The sequence below is a fragment of the Fimicolochytrium jonesii genome (genome assembly GCF_025526975.1).
Source record: "Fimicolochytrium jonesii strain JEL569 chromosome Unknown EV422scaffold_10, whole genome shotgun sequence".
In the NCBI taxonomy this organism is placed as follows: Eukaryota; Fungi; Chytridiomycota; class Chytridiomycetes; order Spizellomycetales; family Powellomycetaceae; genus Fimicolochytrium; species Fimicolochytrium jonesii.
This window is the reverse complement of record NW_026515677.1, coordinates 127162-151036: the sequence shown is the minus strand read 5'-3', so window position 1 is coordinate 151036 and position 23875 is coordinate 127162. Positions and strand designations below refer to the sequence as shown.

The window sequence follows — 23875 nt, the reverse complement described above, 5'->3', positions numbered from 1 at the left end:
CGGAAAACCTCCCCGCCGGGTCGTATAGGGTCACACCGCACCATGCGCGAAGGGAGATTTCAGGCTCAGGCACCCCGATCGTCGTCGGATGGCCGTCACGGCATGCACGTCGGGCCATCCGCGCCCGAGTCTCGGGCGCAAATGGCGGTACACGGAGTGCAGGGTAGATAGACAGATAGACGAGTTGGGCAGGTAGATCTGCGATGGGGAGGCGAGAAGGCCTCCATGAAACGCGCGCTGCCGCATATGAAAGGACAACCTGCGGGTAGGACGCAAAGCTCACCATCGGAAGCAGAGATCGGTCGTTACAGGAAGGATAATATATTTACAAACGGGGCGTCGATGATATGTGGGAAGCGAGGCGTACATATATATATATGAGTTCTTCTGATCAGGCCTTTATGTCCTGAACGATTAAACTGGTTCGATGTATGTCGCCGTCACATGTTGGCGAAGAGGGGGAAGGCGGAAGTGGAAGGCGGGGGGGCGGTCCGGGGGATGAAAGTGGGGTGGAGAGTCTCTGTTCGTTCGTTTCTTGGGTTTAAAACGTTCTAATCCCATCTACGACTACACTACACCGTTCCCAAATCGTGCTTAAGAATGCTGTTGTCCCCCCTCCTTCCCCTCCTTCGCGTCCTTGAACATCCTCCTCATCTTGCTCCCAACACCCCACCCCCCCGCCGCCTTCCCAAACCGACTGTGCGAGGACGAGGAGTGGTCCGCCTTCTTCGAGATATGCAGGCCGTCGAGCGAGACGGCCGAGACGGATACACCGGAGTCGCGGCCGGGGGCTTGTTTACCGTTCTCAATGTGAGGGTCGTCGTCATCGGACTCCTCGACATGGCCGCCGCCGCCGCCAACGGCCTCGGTCCAATCCACGCTCGTCCCGCCATACCGCGGCGACAGATGCTCCGCGCTGATCAGGTCCTGCAACACCTGTTTATACTCCTTCGGGCCAAGGAGGGATAACCGCTCGACGACCGAGGCGTCCAGGAAGGGTTTGACGACCTTCCAGACCGTCCACAGCAGCCAGTTGGTGGGGAAGATCACCAACCGCTGCAGCATCTCGGGGAAATGCGTCTGCAACACGTGCGTCAAGCTCCGGAAAAACGCGATCCCCTCCACGTTCTCGTTCACGCTGCCGACGCGGTCGATCAGCAGGGTGAGGCGGGAGGTGATGATCCCTTCCCGCGTGCCCTTTTCGAGAAACGAGACGATGAAGCGAACGGTGTGTTCGACGTTCTTGGGGTCGGCTTTGTGGCGGCAGATGCGCCAGATCAGCACGGGGGTCGAGTCTTTTGTGAAGTGATGGAAGTACAGTTTGCCGGTCGCGTGGTCCGCGGAAAAGTCCTCCGTGCGGAGCGAAGAATACTTATAGTCTATCCTCCATTGCTAAAATGAAAATAAAAAAATGAGGGAAAATGAATGTCAGTTGCGATGCGATTGGATGGTTGATGGATGGTTATATGGATGATCGATACCCTGCTCGCTCCGCTCGCGAATTACGAGGAGGTCGGGCCGCGAATGTGCGAAGCTCGCTAAGTAATGCGGTGACGGGAGTCTTGCGCCTTTGGCGCAAGTGCGCCGCTCGCGCTTCGCTGTCGTTCGCGAAGCCGTTTGCAATGCTCGCGGTTCGCTATTGCTCGCGCTCACATCGCAAACCAGAAGGCATTCGCTATGGTCGACCTATGGGTCTCCCAGACCGAAGCATCCCTGCACCTCGCTTCGCTCGCGAACCTCAGTCACTCTTCTCGCTATCGCTCGGCTATCGCTCGGAACCTCGAGCAACCGCCCCCTATCGCTCGCGTCCCTTCAACTTACAAGAGTCCTCTCCAACATCTTCAATGCCAACTCCGTATTCCCTCTCGCCCCATCAAAGAATTTGACCAACCACCAGTCTGTCAGTTCCTGGGATCTCAATTTCAAAAAGGTGGGATCCTCCCTAACATGCTTTCGAAAGGCCTCGTAGTTCTCCTGGGTGCCAAAGTTTATTGTGAGGTGGGTGTTGGCTGTTGCGTCGGGGACTGTGCTGGTGGTGGTTGTGAGCGGTGCAGGGGTGATGGGGGCGGGGGTGGCGGTGGTGGTCGTTGGCACGGACATTGGGATTGCAGTGACTGTTGCTGGTGGTTGTTCTGCTGGATGGAATTCCATTGTTGTTGGGAGGAGTTACGACTGGTCCAGCAGTCGTAAGTAAGGTGTTCAAATGCCCCGAATTCGAAGCTCTTCTCAGGCCGACTGTTTCGCAGAGCGGGTTTCTCAGTGTATAAGCTGGCACTCTGGGTATATGTACTCGTGAGGCTGAGCTTGGTAAGAGCAGTTGGGGGGGTGTCCTTGTGGATGAGGGTCTTTTGTTAAAGTCCGTCAGTCAGCGGTCCGTTGCGGCCTTGTTCAGAAAGCGTATGGTTTTTTGGCCGGTTATTTGGACACAGATTTGGACATGGGCGGACGCGACAGACAGACAGCATCATCTCATCGTCTCATCAAGCACTTTTAAGCTACGATCTATAGATGTATACAGTACCAAGCGAGCTCCAGTGTTGGGGAGGGTAATAGGCCCCCACCCGGCGGTAATGGGCGGAAATCCCCGTTCTGCCCGCTACGTAATAATGCGCCTTATTTACTGTATACGTAAAGGAACTCATTTGTGCTCCCGCCCTCACTCCCAAATGTCCTCGGAGCTCGTACCTCCCGCTCGTCATTTGGCAACCATGGAACTTAGAAACTTGGGGACGTCACCTGACACCAGCGGACGCTTTCCCATTTATATCATGGCCTGTTGCTTTGACAATGCGATACCCCGGTAAACTCCGCTACGAGACGGGATGCGCTCCGGCAGATAGCTTTCAATCCGCAATAGGGGAATTGTCAATACCGTCAGCGTGTATTGTATTGTTCTTTGCGGATCCCGTGTCGAATCTAAGAGAGCACCCGTTGGTCTGCAACGTTGTGTGGGGGATCTCCCATCACACAACAACATATGTTTCGACAAAAAGTTGCATTGAAGCCGTTGTTGTCCGTCCCGAAAGGGGTTACGACTCAATGCTCGGGAGCAGGCCCGTTCGTAGCGGGCTTCCAGCATGGGGTCCTCCAAAATGGGATGTGCTCCGGCCGGATCCACATAACGCTCCAAAACGGCACACCCCTGAATGCTTCGAGCGCCGTGATTGTCATGTCACCGTTCCGTGCTCAACGAGGCAAATGCAGCTGCATCTGAATGTTTCTGGTCGGGGATCCCGGCAACATTGGTTCGCAACGATGTGTTGGGAACCCTTTTTTCAGAGACCTCCGATCACAGGTATTCCAACGAAAAGTAAGCTCCGGCACGCCCCGAAACTGGGCAGTTCCGTACGTACGGTATACGCATTTGTAAGGCTGCATGATTGGGCAAAGACTCGACCAAGCAAACAGGAACCGGCTTTGTCCATCTCCGTGTGGGTTTTTACGTTACGTACCCAACCACACCTTCCATCGAACGATCAAAACATGAGAGGGGGAAGCATTACTTTGAGGAGTTATGGGCGATGGGAGTGATTGAGAAGTGAAACTGGGCGTTGGGATATAGCTTTTGGGGAGTCGAACCGTTTGAGGCCTACTAGTAGGTTTGTTACGATTGGCAGCACCCCGGCGGCGCTTTGGCCCCCTCCCTCTGAATTTGAAGTGAAACCACTGGTTTGCTCAAAAATAGCAAGACGGGACGCGTTTGATTGAGCGCCAACCAACACGGCCGCATGGTTCGCCGTCGGGAAATCACGTAAGCCCAGACCGCAACGCGCGCTGGCCGTGGGGGTTCGTCGTTCTGACACTTGGCCGTTCGTCTTTTCCTTCAGGCCTCAATACCCGCTCGCCACTTTATCCCATCCACAGACACTCACACTCCCGCTCCCCGCTCATCAATCACCCATTCTTCACATTCTCATACTCGTTCGAGTCGCTTCAACAGCCGCGGCGAACCCCTTTCCGTGCGGCTCCGGGACATTCATCATATAGACGGGAATTACCACGGCATCGGCGGAAAGAAGTGAAGGAAGGAGCAAGAACAAGCTTTTTTGGCAAGTTATATCAGTGTCGATGTCAGCGGTGCGCCCGCCTGTTAGTCGGTCATAGTCCTCGGGTCTCTTATATCCCTCGCCCACCAACACCGCACACAATCAACCGCCGCATATCACATCTCCGCAAAGGCACAGCAATGGACGACACCTCCCCGCCATCCGCACCCACCCCGCACCACCGGGGCACCCACTCCTCGCACACCGCCTCCCTCGCCAAACTCGCCGTCCACGTCCTCATCCACCTCTTCCCCGCAACCGCCAAAACCACCAACCTCCCCCGCCTCACCCACTCCCTGCACACCATCCTCTCCCGCACCCTCATCAAACCCACCACCGTCTTCCTCGCCCTCCAATACCTCGCCGGCCTCGCGCACGCAAACCCACGACACACGCACGCCGTCACCCACGTCATGGCCTCCACCCCGCTGGCGCCGCTGGTGCTCCTCACGGCCGCGATCTCCACCGCCGACTCGTTCCTGAACGATATCCCGCACTCCATCTCGCACTACTCCTACGTCAGCGGGCTGTCGACCGCGCTGCTGGTCGCGATGAAAAAGGCCATCTGTGAGGGTTTACAGTGGCAGCTGGTCGTCCCGAGCGAGGTGTTTGGGAGGTGGGTGGCGTGGCTGAGGGACTTTGCCGGGTTCCAGATTCGGAGGGTGGAGAGCGGGCAGAGGATGCTGCGGCAAACGCGGCTGGGGAAGTGGGGGATGGGCCAGCGGGGACGGGTCGAGGCGAGGATTAGACAGACGTTGAGGGCGAGGTTGGTCGCGAACGGCGTGGTTGCTTGTGCGGTGTAGGCGTAGAGATACTTAGAGGATTAGGTTAGATCCTATTACGGACGCTTGGATTGAGGGACACTCTTGACTTTTGTAAATAGCATGTAGCATACACACCCCCGCAACCTCATTGTAGATATGTACATTTCGATCAAATACCACCACCACACGTTTCTTGGCTTCAGAATCAACGTCCTCGCTGCCTCTAACACGTATTCTGATGACAGGAAAATTCAGACAAAGTATAAGACTAACAGCAATACGCCACGATTATGTCCGTTAGGGGAACTCCCATCTCGGGGGGGAAAGACTAGATACTACGCCGGGGGGGTATGTCGTCAAACCATAACAAACATCATCAACCCCTCATATATATTATCAATAAAGCTCGACAAATTCAACATCAACACCACCAAAAGCAACCACAAACTGCTCCGATGACTATCGGTCACCGTATCCGACGTATCAATATTAATCGCCACACACGCCGCCGCAATCAACGGCACCTCCAACACGGCGGTCACCACCCTCGTCATCCGGCGATGCTTCACTTTGGTCGGGACAACGCGGCTGACTTCCTCGTCATCCGCCGCGAGGCCGATCACGACCGCTGCGGCGCCGCAGCATCCAAACTCTGTGCCGGCAAGGAAATCGCCCTTCCGTGCGGTCCAGCAGCACATGAAATGGTACGTGGCGAGTAAGGTGTGGAAGCCGAGGATGAGAACCGTGAGCAGCGCGATGATGGAGACGCAGCCGAGCTCCGTGCGGAAGGACCAGTCGGTACTGAAGTCGTCAAAGCAGGTATAACGGAACCAGGGCTGCGCGCACGGGACGCTGGCGTAACGTTTGGCGAAGTAGAGGTCCATGGCGTGTTTGAGGAGGGGCAGGAAATTGGCGCCCGAGGTGGTGAAGTAGGTTAGGCCCCGGTGGAGGAGGTAGAAGCTGACCATGGTTGGGGGGTTCGAGGGCGGCGGGGTTTGTGGGGGGGTTGTCGGACTTTGAGATGACTCTGGGGGAGAACGCGTGCGTAGTCGTGCGCAGCTGGTTTTCCCGAGATGGCCGCAATGCCTGGTGAGCTTCCGTCGACTTGTGCCCAAAGAAACGTCTCGCAGCTAGCGCGGTGTCCTCTCTCAATGTGAGTCCGTAACAGAACGGTATTGGGAGTGTATGTGTCAGTCCGCAGCTGTATTGCGAAGTGCTTCTCGGAGATGGTAAGATGGTCAGGAACTGTTGTCAGACAACACCGGGGGTGCCTCACGGGACGGGCAACGATCTTGAGGAATGGAGAACGGGAAGCGAGACTTGCAGGAGAGCTCAGAAACTAGCGGCGAGAGTATGCTGTCTTCAGCTGATAGTTGTCAGTTGCGGGAAGAAACTGGAACGCTGTGCAAGATGCTTGACAGCCTTCTTTCCCACACCTCTCAGGTCTGGCACGAACAGCTCGACAGTCTGACCCGGGACGAAAAAGCGTAACATGATAGAAAAGCCCACACGGCAGATCCCTCTCCTTGTCCCTTTCTGTCCAACGGCCGACGGCAGCAATGAAAAAAGCAAGGGACGATGCCGAAAGGGGGATTTGTGAGGGCAAAAAGGGGATCGCTCAGGTTCAAGTTCATGTCACACGCGTTTTCGGACATGTCTCTGGACTGCGGGAGTGCTCCGACCGTTTTGGACACTGGAATTGGGGATGTCCACACCGAGTTCGGCATCCTCCAACACATTCCGCTGAATGCATCATGCAGTGGGACTGCTCTCCGATGTTCGTCGGGAGAAGCACGCGGCGGCCTGCGCTGTGGAATGCCGAGAGTGGCGGCCGGCTTCACCTTTGGACGCCTTGTCACCCGCTCTTGCTTCCACCCAGGTGAACGTAGCTCCTTACAGCAGAACGGAACGTCACAGAGTGAGCGTCTGTAGTAGCCTGAGGTCCCCTTCGAATCCATCCTCCTCCACAATAGTTACTTCGCCCAGGAAACAGAGAAACAGATGCTGAATGGGCTAATTGAACAACCTAAAACACGACACGTGACCTGTTACTTATTTTCCTCACAGTTAGTTATCGACGCGGGTTGCGGGCCGAGTGCTTGGGTCACTGAGCGCTCGCAGGCATTAGTTGAACAGCCCTCTCAATTTCCGGCGAAGTCTAAGTGGGAACCACAATCTCATCATGGTAAGCACCGAACACCACCAAGGAGCAGCAGCGACGACCGCCGAGGAAGGATGGACGAATGCGAGTGGAGGGAGGGGTTCCGAGCGACGGATGGATGGATGGACGGATGGATGGACGGACGGACGAACGAGTGGAACCGAATTGGCCCACATTGAATTCTCGAATTGCGATTGTGGAGAGAGGGCTTGTGGACAACGGCGCCGAGAGGGAAGGGGGTGGCACTGGAATACGATATTCGACGGGTTCGCTGGCAATGGGTGTGGCAACTCCGGGGAACCGTGGTATCAGCTCGCTCATGTGTGAGGATGTTATTCTGACGTGGGGCTGAGATGTGGCATGGGTACCAGCGAACTCCCCAGAGGAACGGCGACATTTCGAGCATTGAGAGGGCCATGAAGAACATGGGAGAACGGAACACACAAACGCAGTGCTTGTCAAATGGAGGGTTAACACGCCATTTCTCGGCATTCCCTCGCAGACTCAGAAGAGGAGGAACAACGGACGCTCCAAGCACGGACGCGGCCACGTTAAGCCCGTCCGCTGCTCCAACTGCGCGCGATGCGTCCCCAAGGACAAGGCCATCAAGAGGTTCTTGATTCGCAACATGGTTGAGCAAGCTGCCATTCGCGATTTGTCTGAGGCCTCCGTCTTCGAAGGTAAGACTTTCAGCTTTGTTTTTGGAGAACACAGGAATAGCGATTAACCTTCCCCTTTGGAATTTTGTAGAGTACGCTCTCCCCAAGCTGTACATCAAGATGCATTACTGCGTCTCCTGCGCCATCCACTCAAAGATCGTCCGTGTTCGCTCCGTCGAAGGTCGTCGTGACCGTACCCCTCCCCAGCGTTTCCGTGGTTTCCAGAAGGACAAGAAGCCCGTTGCCCCCAAGGCTTAAGGGTATATCTTCTCTTGTCTTGTGCCTGGCGATGATGGATATGTCTGGATTTTGTACATGGGGTTGGAATATACAGTGAAAAACCTAGCCTTCCTGTCGAGTTTGCTCGTCACTGTCTGTTGACACGGGTATGCGCGGGCACTGGTATTGTGCTTGGTCTGCATGCGCATATGTGTGGGTGAAGATCTGAAGGAGGTTGATGTGGAAGTCTTCCGCCTCGTGCTGCGGAAGAGAACAATGGAGCATCGCCGGGAAGATGTGCTGCATCCTCGCCCGGAGAGGTTGAAGCTACAGGGAGGGAAGAGGTTGAAGCCACAGGGAGGGAAGTTGTGCTTGTGGGGGACATGGCCGTTGCGGAAGCTCTGATTGCAAGTGGACAAGCTCGCAAGTGTGGGACTGCGTATCAAGTATTGAAAGGGCATCGGTTTATGGAAGGGTGACCAACGCAATGTTCTGTGCAGCGAGTGGATACATACAACGTCCAACCTCCAAAGAAAGCAAAACGCCCGTACTACAGCAAGACTCTGTCCACAATCCACAAACTCCGTCCCACTCGCAGCAGTTCGTTGAAGCCACGATAGCGTTCATTCCCACTTGTGACCGACCGATTTGGCGGATAGACTATCGAAAGCTGCATCGCAGCGACCGCGGTTTTGTCCGAAATTCTTCCCGAAAGTCGTCAATCCCAGGCAGTCTGGGTGGTCGAATGCAATAGGCCAAATCGCTCCGCGTCGCTCGAGAGTTGGATGGAAGGTCCAGTGTCCCAAGTCGTAAGTCCAGAACACCTGTCCTTGTTTCGATCACAGCAGTCTCCCATTATCGGCCCACCGATGACTGGGGCAAAACGTTGGACAGAGCGGTGGCGCATCCTCGAAATTCCATGCTTCCGATGCTCGTTTTCTTATTCGCTGTTCCATACGCGGCTGCTCCTGAGTTGCGGAGGGCGGACAGCATTGGTAACAAGTGGACGTGAGGGGGCCCAAGAAGATAAAGCGTCCATGCCACCCCTGTATTGGCATCCCTGCTGGCCCCAATCTCGCTCATAAAACTATAAGCCCAGGGAACGTGCCAGACGTCAGCATCCGCGAAAAACGGGTCAAACGAATAGGGAGATATGAAAAAAAAACTCCGGAGGCGCTTTCAATCATCGGAAAGCTCGATCCGAAGCTACGGAGTGGGTTGCGATGATGCGTTGAGACGATCTACTTTTGCACCTCCTGATGTGCGTGCGTGAACGAAGGCCCATAACGATGTCCCAACCGGGGGTGATCGGGAGAGGGAGAAGGCAGAGGGGGATGGTAGCGAGTGTTGGTTTGCACAGCCTTGCCGAACTATGTACGAGGTCGTTAAGGGCCTACCTGTGTTTGCTTGGCCGATTTAGTTGGGTTTGCCCAGAAGCTTGTTGCCGGGTGATGAGAGTGGTCCTCTCTGGGACTCTTTCGAAAGATGGTCGTGACGAGCGCACGCGTTCACCATCAGGTAAGCAAGAACGCGTCAGAAAGGGGCTTTGCTTGAAATCTGAGAATCGGACGTTGAAGGTGACAAACCCGAGAAGCTGTACAAGACGTCTGCCTCCCTCTTTTGAGTTACTGAGCACTCTCCTGCGACCGAGCGCAGAGGGAACCATGCTGACCTCCAGCGTGCCGCCGGAAGGCCATGGAGTTGGGCAACTGGTGGATCGTTTCTGTACCCTTCTAACGTTGCCGTCGTTCACCAAGGACATCTGGACCGAGGAACATCAAAAGACCGTAGCGAACTTCCTCGAAGCAAAAACCGCTGCAAAACTATTTGCCTTTGTCGACAACCGCAATGGGAGTCCGCAGCTTCACCTCACCGATACACTGCAAGACCAGTCGAACCCCGACCTTATGTACTTTCTTCGAGACAAAGCGTCGGAACACGAACAAATCAGCGATGCCAACTTCGAGCGTATGGTTCAATATGGGACAATTACGGGAGGAGCGATGCCGAATCTTTTACGGCTGATGGATGGAGTATTCACTCCAATCGTATCGAACAATCAACGCTGGCCGGAGAGCGCTCGAAAAGATTTCAACAACCAGCTGCACAAATTCATGGCGCTGTTAACCGATGCGGCGTTTCAGATGAAAGGGCACACCGTGCTCTACGTACCCAGGGAAGAGCTCACGGATGCCGAATCGTGCGCGAAGCGAAAAGACGTGATCCAGCGACTGGAATCGCTTCTCATGCACTGGACCCGGCAGATCAAGGAAGTCGTCAACAATCAACACGCTTCGGAAACGATTGAAAACTCTGGACCGACGGAAGAGATCCAATTCTGGCGGAGCAGATGTGATGATTTGTCGGGGATAAGTGCTCAGCTGGACCGCGCTGATGTGCGTCAGATCCTGCACATTCTTGATCTCGCGCGATCTTCGTACTTGGAGCAGTTCATGCGCTTGGTTCATCTCATCCAGGAGGGAACGACTCAAGCGCAGGATAATCTGAAATTCCTCTCGACGCTTGCGGAGCCCTGTCAAGTGCTTGCGACAACGGAGCCCAAGTCGATACCTGGGGTACTTCCTAAACTTCTAGATTGCATTCGCATCATCTGGGCGAATTCGAAATACTACAACACCAAAGAGCGCTTGACGAGCCTTTTGCGGAAAGTCAGCAATGAGATAATACACCGTTGCTGCGCCAAGATATCATTGGATGAGATTTTCCATGGAGATGTCCGCGCAAGTATGCTCAGTCTACAGGAGAGCATCAGCTGTGGGGAGTCATGGAAGCTGATCTACAAGAAGCATTGCGCGCATATCGCAAAGTTCACCAAACGTCGTTGGGATTTCGATGAGAGTAGCATATTTGCTCAAATCGATGCTTTTGTGCAACGCTGCCGGGACTTACTGGAGGTCTGTGAAGGGCAGGTTCAATTTGCGCGGAAGCTTCAAGGCGGGGAGAAAGCACCGCTGCCATTCTTTGGCGGATCAAAAGGTCCGGAGATCAGCAAAAGGTATGTGTGGTTGATTTCCGTCAAGAGCCTCTGATCGTCACCAATGTTCGCGTTCTAGTCTAGAAGATATCGAGATAGCCTTCGGAAAGCTGCTTTCCGGTTTATGGGACATTCGCAAATATATCCTCGATGTCAAAATCACACGATGGCACGACGACTATAACACCTTTAAACAGGGTGTCAAAGATTTGGAGGTCATGATGCAGAACACCATCTCATCAGCCTTTGACGGTGCCACGACGGTGGAGGCGTGCGTTGAACTCTTGGAAATATTCCATCATTTGGCCAAACGAGAAGCGATCAAAAGGACGGTGGAAAAGAAGACGGCCGACGCGTATAACCTGTTTCTCCAGGAGCTGAACGCCGTGAAGCTCGAATTCGAAGCCCACAGGAAGAGTCCGGAGATCCTTCGGTCTCAACCTGACGAATCCGGCTCTGCATACTGGGCGCGCTCGTTGCTCCGGCGCATTAGCTACTCGATGAACGCGTTAAAAAATGCGTATTACCTTCCTAAAACTCTTCTGGCGGATGATGCCAAGGTCCAGTACGAACTTCTGGTGGGTGCACTAGATGACTACCTGTCTCGCGTGCATTCGGAATGGATAGCGGAGCTTCCGGCGGAGCTGAGCACCCGATTGGACAACGCTCTGATGGCACGCAGAGGGCAAGGCATGCTGGAAGTCAAGTTTGACAGAACCTTGCTGCGAGTTTTTGCGGAGATAACGTACTGGCAGAAGTTGAAAATGGACGTCCCGTTCCATATTCAGGAGATTTACAGCAAACGGGAGGAGCTCCGTGTCTTACGCGAGAATATCCTTCTCGTGGTGCGAGATCACAACAGTATCATGGAAACCTTGTCACCCGAAGAGCATCTGCTGTTCCGTGAGCGAATTCGTTTTCTCGATCGGAAGATCAACCCCGGCCTCGTGAGCTTGACATGGGCATCCAAGGGCATAACCGACTACTTCGTCAAGGAATGTCGCCGCTACTCTCAAGATGTGCAGAAAACCGTGTCAGACTACATCGAGTCGAATGCGCGTATACGGAGGAACTGCAAGCTGATAGCAGACTCACTGCTGTGGAACGTCGAAAGCAAACGCATATACGAGCTCGAGGATTTTGGCAAATCCCAGGAAAGGTATCGCAGCATCATCCAGGAGAAGCTCGCTGCGCTGCATGAGAACATTCGCAATACGCTGCATACGACATACGAGGTGTTCCGAAATGATGGTCGAGAGGTGTATAGCCAATGGATTCAGTATGTGGAAAAGATCGATGCGGCTGTGGAGGAAGCGCTTCGAACCTCTGTACGTCGGTCCTTGCAGGAGATAAATAAGGCCATCAATGGCGAAGGGAAAACGCGCGATGGGGGCGCGGAAGTCCAACCGCTTTTCAAAGTGAACGTTGTTCTGGAAAGCCAACGAGTGGATTTCAATCCAAGTCTGACAGATCTGGAGAGAACCATCAATACTGTTGCCCGCGAGATGATATCGACTATCGAAGTGATACCGCGCCTCAGTCAAATCCTTGGATCAGACACGGTCGAACGAAAGCCACGTTTCTATGATATTATAGCAAACGAGGAGGATATCCTCAAGATCTTCGTGACGATCCAGAATGGAATGTCGAGCAACGCAGTGAAATGCCAGCAGTATCTTCGCACTTGGGACACCTACAGAGAAATCTGGGAAATCAACAAGGACGCTTTTATACGCCGTTATGCAAAATTGAAGCCTGCCTTGTCGACCTTCGACGCCGACATCAATCGTTACAACGAAGTAGCGAACAATACGCAGAAGGAGGAAACCCTCACAAATATCAACTTCATTCGCCTTGACTGCTCTTTGTTGAAGCATGCGCTGGTCAGCCATTGCAATTCGTGGCAGAACAAGCTTACGACCCTTCTCAATAACAACGCTAGTACCGACTTGATTAGTCTGCACAAGATGTTCGTCGAGAAGGCAGAGAAGCTCCGAACTGTTCCACGGGATCTGGACCAGTTGGGGGATAGTCTTGGCGTTCTCCAGAAGCTGCAGACTTCATTGCAATCCATCGAGGGGCAATTCCGGCCGATTCGCGAACAATACGAAATCCTGGAAAAGTATGAAGTGCAAATCAAGGATGACGAAAAGGCCTTGCTCGAGACGTTACCTGTGAAATGGCAGGCGTTCCAGCAAACCATTGCTGATTCCGGGAAGACGTTGCAAGAATACAAATCCAAGTTCAAGGCGGACCTGCTCACTGCAATCGACGACTTTTCGAGGACTACGTCGTCTCTGCGAGAGGAGTTCCTTGGAAAGGGCCCCTTCAACGCTGGCTTCGGGGTAGAAAAGGCGCTGAAATGCATTCAAGAGTATCGGGTCGCCTTGAACAACGCGGTTAACAGCGAGGATCAGCTAAAAAAAGGGCTTGCGGTCTTCCAGCTGGAGCAGCCTCCTTCTAAAGATGTGGAATTCATGACCAATACCTTGGAGCTTCTTAGCCAAATCTGGACCTTATTCGAAGAATGGAATAATATGTATGAGACATGGCGCCTACGTCCATTCCTCACTCTCGACGCAGGCGAAGTAGACGAATCGGTCCAAGGATTCTTAAAACGATTGAACAAGACCGGACGTGAAATGCGGGAGTGGGACGTTTTCCAATCCTTGCGCGATCGGGTCCAACATACGAAGCGCACTATCCCTTTACTGCAGGATCTAAGGAACCCGGCTCTCAGAGATCGACACTGGTCCGAACTCATTGATGAGGTCGGCAAGTCGTTCGACCCCAAAGGCAAAGATTTCACTTTGGATAAGATCCTGGATATTGGTTTGGATCAGCATGCGGAGTCAATAGCGGGCATCTCGTCGGCCGCGACGAAGGAGCTTTCCATTGAACAGGGCTTGCAAACGATTAAAGCTTCGTGGGATGAGTTAGAACTTGACATTGTTGCCTACAAAGAGGAGAGGGGGTACTCCAAGCTCCGCAGCACCGACTCGATCTTCGAGCTTTTGGAGGACAATCAAGTGACGCTGTCCTCAATGAAGGCATCGAAGTTCTTCCTCGCTTTCGAGAGTCAAGTGGATCATTGGGAGCGTACTCTCTCCAGAATTATGGAAGTAATTGAGCTGCTACTTCAAGTGCAACGTCAATGGATGTATTTGGAGAACATCTTTGTTGGTGCCGAAGACATCAGGAAACAGCTTCCCAAGGAGTCAGCTTTATTCGACGGTGTGAACAATGGATGGAAAGCAATTATGAACAGAATGTTGGAGCTGAAAAACGTCTTGCGAGCGACCCACCAAGCCGAACTGCTTGAGAAGCTGAATGACATGAATCAAAAGCTTGAGAAGATTCAAAAATCGCTCGACATGTACTTGGAAACTAAGCGTCAAGCCTTCCCACGTTTCTACTTCATATCCAACGATGACCTGCTGGAAATTCTGGGTCAAGCAAAGGATCCGCAGGCCGTCCAATCGCATCTGAAGAAATGCTTCGATGGTATCAACAAACTTGAACTAGCCATCGCAGGTACAGATAGTCGGCGTCACACAGAAGCCGTCGGAATGCATTCAGTTGATGGTGAATACGTGCCATTCAATAGCCCTGTTTTGCTCGAAGGTGAGTGATACCTGCACAACACTATTATTTCGTTAGCGAGGCTGAATCATGCAATCATAGGTCCGGTGGAAAGTTGGCTGACTGACGTCGAGACCGCCATGCGCGTAACTTTGCGACGCTTGCTGATGGGAACATTGATGAGCATGAAAAAAGTCAAAATGGACAGATGGCTGAAGGATTGGCCCGGCCAACTTCTCATCACCGCAGGGCTGATGACATGGACAATGGACTGCACCAAAGCATTACAGGACATTCAGAACGGCGAAAAACACGCTATGCGCGATCAAAAGAAGAAGCAAGTGATACGCCTGAAGAAACTTGCTGATCTCGTCAGATCTCCTTTGAATAAGACCGAACGCAAAAAGCTAATCTCATTGATCACAATCGAAGTCCACTCGCGGGATGTCATTGATCGCCTGATCAAAACGAATGTGTCGGATGTCAACGCTTTTGATTGGCTCTGTCAGCTTAGATTCTATTGGGAGAAGGAGGCCAAAGACGATGAAGATTGCTTCATACGACAGATCAACACCCAGTTCCGTTACGGTTACGAGTACCTGGGCAACAGTGGACGACTGGTGATCACCCCGTTGACGGACCGGTGCTATATGACACTTACGACCGCTCTTCACCTACATCGTGGAGGTAGTCCACAAGGACCAGCTGGGACGGGCAAAACAGAGACGGTTAAGGATCTTGGAAAGAGTTTGGGGAAATATGTGATCGTGCAGAACTGCTCCGAAGACATGGACTACAAGTCCATAGGCAGGATGTTCTCCGGATTGGCGCAAACCGGTGCCTGGGGATGCTTCGACGAGTTCAACCGCATCAACATTGAAGTTCTGAGTGTCGTAGCCTTACAAATTTCGTCCATCCTCTCGGCGATAGCCCGTATTGCGAAGGTATTCGTCTTCGAAGGCCAGGAAATCCGCCTCAATACTTCCTGCGCGATCTTCATCACCATGAATCCAGGATACGCAGGCAGAACTGAGCTGCCCGACAACTTGAAAGCCCTCTTCCGACCGGTGGCCATGATGGTTCCTGACAGCGCGCTGATTGCCGAGATTATGCTTTTCGCCGAAGGGTTCTCGAATACGCGCATTTTGTCGAAGAAGGTGGACACATTGTACAAGCTGTCGATTCAGCAATTGTCGAAACAGGATCATTATGATTTCGGTCTTCGTGCAATGACCTCAGCTCTCCGCAGCGCGGGCGCACGCAAACGAGATGATATCACTGTCCCGGACGACATCGTCGTATACCTATCGATGCGAGATAACAACATCCCGAAATTGACCGCTTGGGATGTCCCGCTGTTCATGGGGATGCTCTCTGATCTTTTCCCGGGAGTGGAAGCTCCGACCGTGGATTACACAAGTTTCCGGACCGCGCTTTTGGAAGAGATGAAGGAACGCAACTTGCAGCCACTGGAGGGAATCATTACCAAGGTCATTCAGTTATATGAAACCAAACTCACTCGCCATGGAGTCATGATTGTCGGGGCGACGGGATCTGGAAAGTCCACTGTCTGGAAGCTTCTGCAAAGCACCTGCGGCCGACTGGCCAAAACCAATCCAGACATATATCGTGCAGTGAAGACGTACCCATTGAACCCCAAAGCTCTCAGTCTTGGGGAACTTTATGGAGAAAACAATATCAGCACCAACGAGTGGACTGATGGCGTCCTGTCAAACTTGATGCGTGCTGCTTGCGCCGACGAAAAGCCAGACCAGAAATGGCTGATTCTCGATGGTCCCGTCGACACACTTTGGATTGAATCCATGAACACATTGCTAGATGATAACAAAGTTCTCACTCTGATCAATGGAGAGCGTATTGCATTGGTGGAGCAGGTATCTCTGCTATTTGAGGTCGACGACATGTCCACAGCTTCGCCTGCGACGGTCAGCCGCGTGGGCATGATATACATGGACTACGAGGATTTGGGATGGCGACCATACCTCACATCTTGGATGCAATGCCGCGATGACAAGGGCTCTGCAGAGATGTTGGGTCGCTTGGTCGACAAGTATCTTCCAAGAACTTTGGAATTCCGCAAGTCCTGCAAGGAACTTGTTCCCGTTCCAGAGATATCTGCCGTGATTTCATTCTGCACGTTGTTTGATGCCGTTGCGACAAGGGAGAATGGTGTTGATCCCGCAGATCAAGACTCGTACTCGCGCATGATCGAGCTTTGGTTCTTGTTCTCGATCATATGGACGCTTGGAGGGTCGCTCACGGACGAAAGCCGCAAGAGCTTTGACATGTTCCTCCGCGAGATTGAAGGTCAATTTCCAAGCAAGGACACGGTGTACGAGTACTACGTCGATAAGCAAAACAAGTCCTGGGGGCCGTGGGAAGACAAGCTACCCTCCGGATGGCGCTACTCACCCGGAACGCCGTTCTACAAGATATTTGTGCCAACCATCGATAGCATCCGGAATGAGTTTGTGATCAAATCTTTGATCAGTCGTAAAAGTCCTGTACTGGCAGTTGGAGACGTTGGCACGGGAAAAACTTCCCTGGTTCATCAGATCATATTGAATCAGGATACTAGCAACGTTCTCATGGTCAACATGTCGGCGCGAACATCCTCGAACGGGCTGCAGTCTATTCTAGAATCTAAGCTAGAGAAACGCACCAAGAACATGTTCGTCCCGATCGGAGGCAAGCATCTCATAATGTTTGTTGACGACCTCAATATGCCTGCGAAAGACACCTTCGGATCCCAACCACCATTGGAGTTCCTGCGACAGTGGATGGATTACGGGTTCTGCTACGATCGCCAGAAGCAGACGCAGAAGTACATGAATGATGTGCTAGCAGTCGCGGCTATGGGCCCTCCAGGAGGAGGCAGGAGTCGACTGAGCCCCCGAGTACAATCACGATTCCACGTAGTGAATATGACATTCCCTACGGAGACTTCGGTCAAGCGCATGTTCGGCACGATCATCAACCAAAAGCTGCAGGACTTTGACGAAGATGTCAAACAGCTCGGAGATCTCATCACCCAGGCGACGGTGGAGATATACCACTCGATTGCCTCCCACCTACTCCCAACCCCGGCGAAAATCCATTACCTCTTCAATCTTCGCGATATCTCCAGGGTCTTCCAAGGCTTGCTACGTGCAAATCGAGACTTTTACGACTCCAAAGAGTCCTTCCAGAAGCTCTACGTCCATGAGATCTACAGAGTGTTTCATGACCGTCTCGTGGACAAAGAGGACCGAGACTATTTCCACAAACTCGTCGATGACAAGCTTGGTACGCATTTCTCGACGAGCCTGAAGCAGCTATGTGGCCCAGACAAGCGGATCCCCATCTTCGTCGACTTCTTACGCGAAGGAAGCGCCGAGCTAGTTTACGAAGAGGTCCCGCAAGTCGCCACGTTGAAGAAGTTCATGGACGACAAGCTCAAGGACTACAATTCGGAGCCTGGCTATGTCCAAGCAGATTTGGTTCTGTTCCGCGACGCCATGGAACATATCTGCAGAATTACTCGGATCTTGCGCCAGCCAGCGGGCAACGTGCTTCTGATCGGTGTTGGGGGCAGCGGTCGTCAATCGCTTACCCGCTTGGCTGCCTATATTGTCGAAACGGACGTCTTCCAGATCAAGATATCGAAGCATTACCGTCACACGGACTTCCGGGAAGACTTGAAGACTGTATTCCGAAAGGCTGGCGTGGATGGAAAGGCGGTGGCATTCCTGATCACAGACCAGCAGATTGTTTCAGATACGTTTCTTGAGGATATCAGCAACATCTTGAGCAGCGGAGAGGTGAGTTTCCATTATTCGCAAACTTTGCTGCTTGTTATTGGGCTTGGATAAACCTTGAAGGCTGACCTTGCCCAATTGAATCAGGTACCAAATCTCTTCACCGCAGAAGAGTTAACAGAAATCAAGCAAACCCTTCAAACGGTAGGCAAAGGTGAAAAGCTCCTAGAAACGCCGGATGGGGCGTACACCTGGTTCCTCGAGCGAGCGCGAACCAACCTGCACATGATCATATGTATGAGCCCCGTCGGGGAACCCTTCCGAAACCGCCTGCGGATGTTCCCAGCGTTGGTCAACTGCACGACCATCGATTGGTTCTCGGAGTGGCCGGAGGACGCGTTGCTCGAGGTCGGTGTAAAGTACATGGAGACCGTTGATGTGGGAAGCGATGCGATGCGGCGGGCGGTTTCGCAGGTTTTCGTGAGTGTGCATATGTCGGTGGTGGAAACTTCAGCGAAGATGCGGGCCGAGCTCAAACGATACAACTATGTCACTCCTATCAACTATCTTGAACTTGTGAGCGGGTACATCCAGCTCCTGAAGGAGAAGCGGGTGGAAATCGGCAAAGCGGCGTCGAAGCTACGAAATGGTCTCAGCAAGCTTGATGATACCCGGCAGAATGTGGAGAAGATCTCGGTCGAGCTCGAGGAGGCAAAGAAGCAGGTCGCGCAGTTTCAAAAGCAATGTGAGGATTATCTGGTCGTTATCGTGCAGCAGAAACGGGAGGCAGACGAGCAAGCGAAAAGTGTGGCAACAAAAGCCGAGAAGCTGGAAGTCGAAGAAGAAGAGGTTAGAGCTGTAGCAGACGCAGCGCAAGCAGATTTGGATCAAGCTTTGCCAGCACTGAATGCTGCTATGAAAGCTCTGGAAGGGCTGAACAAGAAGGACTTGAACGAGATTCGCTCGTACGGCAAACCTCCCCCGCTTGTCGAAAAGGTCATGGAAGCGGTGATGGTACTGCGGAAATCCGAGCCAACTTGGGAGGAGGCCAAGAAGCAGCTAGGAAATCCGTACTTCATCAAACAGCTAGTCGGATTCGACAAGGACAACATCTCGGACAAGATCTTAAAGAGGGTTTCGCAATATTGTGCCGACGAAACATTCCAGCCAGATGTCGTTGGTAGAGTATCGGGTGCAGCCAAATCCCTCTGTATGTGGGTGCGTGCCATGGAGACGTACGGGACAATATTCCGGCAGGTAGCCCCGAAGCGCGAAAAACTCCGCGCTGCCCAGGAAACACTGGACAAGAAACAAAAGTCCATGCGTGAAGCAAAAGCCAAACTCCAGGAGATTCAAGACAAGTTGATCGAACTCAAAAACCAGTACGACGACAAAGTCGGGCTGAAAGAGAAACTCCGCCAGGACTCCGAGCTTACGGAGCTGAAGCTGCTGAGAGCCGAACAGCTCGTATCCGGATTGGCGGGCGAGCGGGATCGGTGGGAGCGGAGCATCGGAAACTACGAAAACGCGATGAACTACTTACCCGGTGACTGTCTGCTCGCGGCAGCGTTCTTGTCGTACGCGGGTCCGTTCCCGAGCAACTACCGCCAACAGCTTGTCGGAAATCTCTGGCTTGGGCAGATCAAAGCGCTGGAGATCCCGTTTTCCACCAACTTCACCTTTGACAACTTCATTGGCAGACCGACAGATATACGGGAGTGGAACATCCAAGGGCTTCCTAGCGATGCATTTTCGGCTGAGAATGGTATCATCGTCACGCGCGGGCGACGGTGGTCCATCATGGTCGACCCGCAGAACCAGGCCAACAAGTGGATCAAGAACATGGAGGGCTCCGGGAAGGACCTGAAGATCATTGATTTGAAGCAATCGGACTTTATGAAAACTCTCGAGAATGCGATCCAGTACGGAAAGCCCGTGATTCTGCAAGGCGTTCTCGACACGATCGACCCGATGCTTGACCCCATCTTGAACAAATCCGTTGTGAAAAAGGGGGCTCAGCTGACAATCAAGTTGGGTGACAAGGAGATCGAATACAACCCGAACTTCCGGTTCTACATCACAACAAAGCTTGCGAATCCTCACTATGCGCCTGAGATCTTCGCCAAAGCCACTGTCGTCAACTTTGCTGTCAAGGAGAAGGGGTTGGAGGATCAACTGCTTGGGATCGTCGTCAGGCGGGAGAAACCAGAGCTCGAGGCCCAGAAGAGCACGTTGGTAGTCAACGTCGCAGCGGCCAAGACCAAATTAGCGGATCTAGAAGATGAGATTCTGCAACTACTGAGTACCGCCCAGGGATCGCTGCTGGATGACGAGAAGCTGGTCCTCACGCTCCAGTCTTCCAAAACCACTGCCGAGCAGGTGACCCAGCAACTGATCGTCAGCGAGGACACCGAGAAGCGAATCGATGCGGCGCGTGAATGCTACCGGCCTTGTGCTCAACGGGCCTCCGTTCTGTATTTCGTGTTGAATGACCTCTCGACTGTCGATCCGATGTACCAGTTCTCGTTGGATGCGTACACGGAATTGTTCGACAAGTCGATTGCGAAAAGCAAACGGTCGGATGATTTGGCAGAGCGTATCCTCAATCTCAACGATTATCATACCTATGCAGTGTACAAGAACACATGTCGGGGTCTATTTGAAGCCCACAAGCTTCTCTTCGCCTTCCAGATGACGATCAAGATCATGGCAGCGGCAGGAAAACTGGCGAAGGATGAATATGACTTCTTGCTTCGAGGTGGTCAGGTCATTGATAGGGAGCGGCAACTACCGAATCCCTATTCAGAATGGTAAGTTGGGATCGAAGCGGAATGCCGCATGATTTCTCATGTCGCTAACAAACAATCGCAACAGGATCACCGAAACGGCATGGGATGACATTACCGAACTGGACGCACTAGCAACCTTCGCCGGCCTCGTAAGCTCCCTCGAGCAAAGCGAACGAGAATGGAAGAGCTGGTTCATGACCAGCGACCCCGAAGAAACCGCCTTCCCTGGCGACTGGGACAACAAGCTTAACGACCTCCAACGCATGCTCATCGTTCGGTCGCTACGCCCCGACCGGCTGATATTCTGCGCCAGCAAGTTTGTCGTTGCGAACCTTGGGCAGAAGTTCGTCGAACCGCCCATACTGGATATCATGGATATTTATTCAGACTCATCCCCGCGCACGCCGTTGATTTTCGTGCTGTCACCCGGGATGGACCCCACGAGCAACCTGATGAGTCTGGCGGAGAAGCAAGGCATGACTGACCGGTTCAACTACTTGTCTCTCGGTCAGGGCCAAGCCCCGAAAGCGACCAAGCTGATCACCGACGGGATCCGGGACGGCAACTGGGTGTTCCTCGCGAACTGTCATCTGTCGATCAGCTGGATGCCGAGTTTGGATAAACTGCTGGAGAGTTTAGCGAGCGAACGGATCCACCCCGATTTCCGCATTTGGCTGTCCAGTAGCCCGCACCCCGACTTCCCCATCTCTATCTTGCAAAGTGGGATCAAAATGACCACCGAGCCTCCCAAGGGTGTCAAGGCGAATCTGGCTCGCTTGTACGCTGGCTTCCTGGAAGAGAACTACGAGCGGTGTACGAAGCCCGAAGTGTACAAGAAGCTGCTCTTCTCGCTCTGCTTTTTCCATAGTATTCTGCTGGAACGGAAGAAGTTCTTGACGCTTGGGTGGAACGTGACGGCGGATTTCAACGATTCGGACTTTGACATTTGCGAGAACATCATGACGGTGCTGTTGGATGAGTACGCACAGACGCCGTGGGATGCGTTGAGGTATCTCATCGCGGAAGCCAATTACGGAGGCCGGATAACGGATGACTGGGATCGTCGTGTGTTGCGGAGTTACGTGAACACTCTCTTCAGCGAGGAAGCAGTGACGACGCCGCAGTTCAAGGTGTCGAGCCTGCCAAACTACTACATCCCCGACACGTTCGAGCTACCCGCCACGCGCGACTACATCAACTCGCTTCCTGGCGCTGACAAGCCTGAAGTGTTTGGGCAGCACTCCAACGCCGATATCGCTAGTCAGATCAAGGAGTCGGCAAACATGCTCCAGAGTCTCCTTTCCCTCCAGCCGCAGGTCAGCTCGACGGGCGGTGCTTCGATTGAGGACAAGGTTCTGGCCCTCGCGGCCGATATTCTGCGGAAGCTGCCGGAGAATATCGACTACACCACTACATACAAGTTGATCCAGCATGATCTGTCACCCACAAATGTCGTATTGCTGCAAGAAATCGAGCGATACAATCAATTGCTGGATAGAATGAGAAAGTCGTTGACGGATGTGCAGGATGGGATCAGGGGAATCGTAGTCATGTCACCGGAACTCGAGGAAACCTTCAAGTTCATCTCGGAAGGGAAAGTACCGCCGCAGTGGAGCAAAGCGTATGGCTCCCAAAAGCTACTGGCGGCATGGACGCGAGATTTGACACAACGCGTGGAGTTCTTTGCCGAGTGGGCCAAAGGGTAGGTTTGCGATAGCATTTATGCATGGAGGTTCACATGCTGACAACTTCCTCCACAGAAACGAGCCAAAGATGTTCTGGCTAGGAGCCTTCACATTCCCGACCGGATTCCTGACTGCAGTGCTGCAAACTGCCGCACGAAGAAACAGCATCGCCATCGACGCTTTATCATGGGAGTTCTCCGTGCTGCAGCTTGAGGACGAAGCTCACGTACAGCAGGCACCCAAAGAAGGCGTTTACATAAACAACCTTTATCTGGAAGGCGCAAGGTACCCATAAGATCCCTTGTTACATCTTGCGCGGCAGCTACTTTAACATTCGATTATCACAGCTGGGATAGGAAAAACAACTGCCTCTCTGAGCCAAAACCAATGGAGCTCCTAACAGCGCTTCCGCCAATCCATTTCAAGCCTGTCGATAGCAAAAAGAAAATGACAAAGGGCGCCTACGCATGCCCGCTGTACTACTACCCAGTGCGCTCTGGCACGAGGTAAAGCGATAAGTTGTCAGAAGCGAATTTCATCAGTGCTGATCCACTAAACGTTCCGACCATGATTTACAGGGAAAGACCATCGTTCATCATCGCAGTCGAATTGAAGACTGGGCAGCATGACCAGGACTTTTTCATCAAACGAGGGACGGCAGCCCTTGCATCACTGACCTGAGATTATTTTCGAAGACACTTTTTGGGACCCTATATCATGTATACTACTACTACGTGCTGCTTTACTTATACCCAAAGCACTTTGTAAATAGAAGACCTGTCACTCTGCACGTTTTCCTGCTCGATCCACATGTGAAGTATGATGAGCAATCGTTGAACGTCCTTCGGCCTTTTCTGCACACTTTCATGGAGTGTTCCAGGCTTCCAGCACATTGCGGAGTTGGTTCAAACGCGTCGTCCAGCACGCGTAAAAAGCTCTGATTACGGGGGTGGCCAACAGGTGGCGCAGCGCCCGCGACCCAGTTTTCACATGCCATTGGGTGAGTCGCGCCGTCACACAAGCGCGTGCCCGTCCTCCTCTCTTGCTCCTCTTGCTGATCATCACTGATCACTGATCACCCCCACACGCGGGTTCAAAACTCCGCACGCGAAAAAGGCAACGCGCGAAAAACGACATGGAACTGCCGGCTCCGTCCGGAACCTGCTTTTTGCAGCGTTTGCGCGCATTTTGACCGTCAAACAGAGTCGCTGGAGTCG

The 23875-nt window shown here is 53.0% G+C and overlaps 5 protein-coding genes across 5 annotated transcripts; 3 read left to right on the top strand and 2 right to left on the bottom strand.

Moving 5' to 3' along the window:
• Window positions 1-440: 440 nt before the first annotated feature.
• Window positions 441-2251, bottom strand: EV422DRAFT_36455 (CRAL-TRIO domain-containing protein). Its single transcript, XM_053066677.1, has 2 exons — window positions 1822-2251; window positions 441-1392 (listed from the first exon to the last, which is right to left on the bottom strand). Exons 1-2 carry the CDS (start codon window positions 2149-2151, stop codon window positions 595-597), a joined length of 1128 nt encoding a protein of 375 aa, XP_052925857.1. The 5' UTR covers window positions 2152-2251; the 3' UTR covers window positions 441-594.
• A 1572-nt stretch (window positions 2252-3823) lies between these two features.
• Window positions 3824-5008, top strand: EV422DRAFT_36293 (uncharacterized protein; the record flags this gene model as incomplete). The annotated part of the gene is made up of 1 exon (XM_053066663.1): window positions 3824-5008. A coding segment is annotated over one exon (1026 nt), but the record flags the coding sequence as incomplete, so codon positions are not given.
• Window positions 5009-6014, bottom strand: EV422DRAFT_36294 (uncharacterized protein). Its single transcript, XM_053066665.1, has one exon. It carries the CDS (start codon window positions 5776-5778, stop codon window positions 5167-5169), a length of 612 nt encoding a protein of 203 aa, XP_052925855.1. The 5' UTR covers window positions 5779-6014; the 3' UTR covers window positions 5009-5166.
• An 866-nt stretch (window positions 6015-6880) lies between these two features.
• Window positions 6881-7969, top strand: EV422DRAFT_36296 (40S ribosomal protein S26-B). The gene is made up of 3 exons (XM_053066666.1): window positions 6881-6995; window positions 7474-7651; window positions 7722-7969. Exons 1-3 carry the CDS (start codon window positions 6993-6995, stop codon window positions 7886-7888), a joined length of 348 nt encoding a protein of 115 aa, XP_052925854.1. The 5' UTR covers window positions 6881-6992; the 3' UTR covers window positions 7889-7969.
• A 1445-nt stretch (window positions 7970-9414) lies between these two features.
• Window positions 9415-23466, top strand: EV422DRAFT_586759 (dynein heavy chain and region D6 of dynein motor-domain-containing protein). Its single transcript, XM_053073470.1, has 8 exons — window positions 9415-10865; window positions 10924-14468; window positions 14529-18247; window positions 18332-20994; window positions 21059-22675; window positions 22734-22943; window positions 23006-23164; window positions 23237-23466. Exons 1-8 carry the CDS (start codon window positions 9514-9516, stop codon window positions 23337-23339), a joined length of 13368 nt encoding a protein of 4455 aa, XP_052925853.1. The 5' UTR covers window positions 9415-9513; the 3' UTR covers window positions 23340-23466.
• The last annotated feature ends 409 nt before the right edge of the window (window positions 23467-23875 follow it).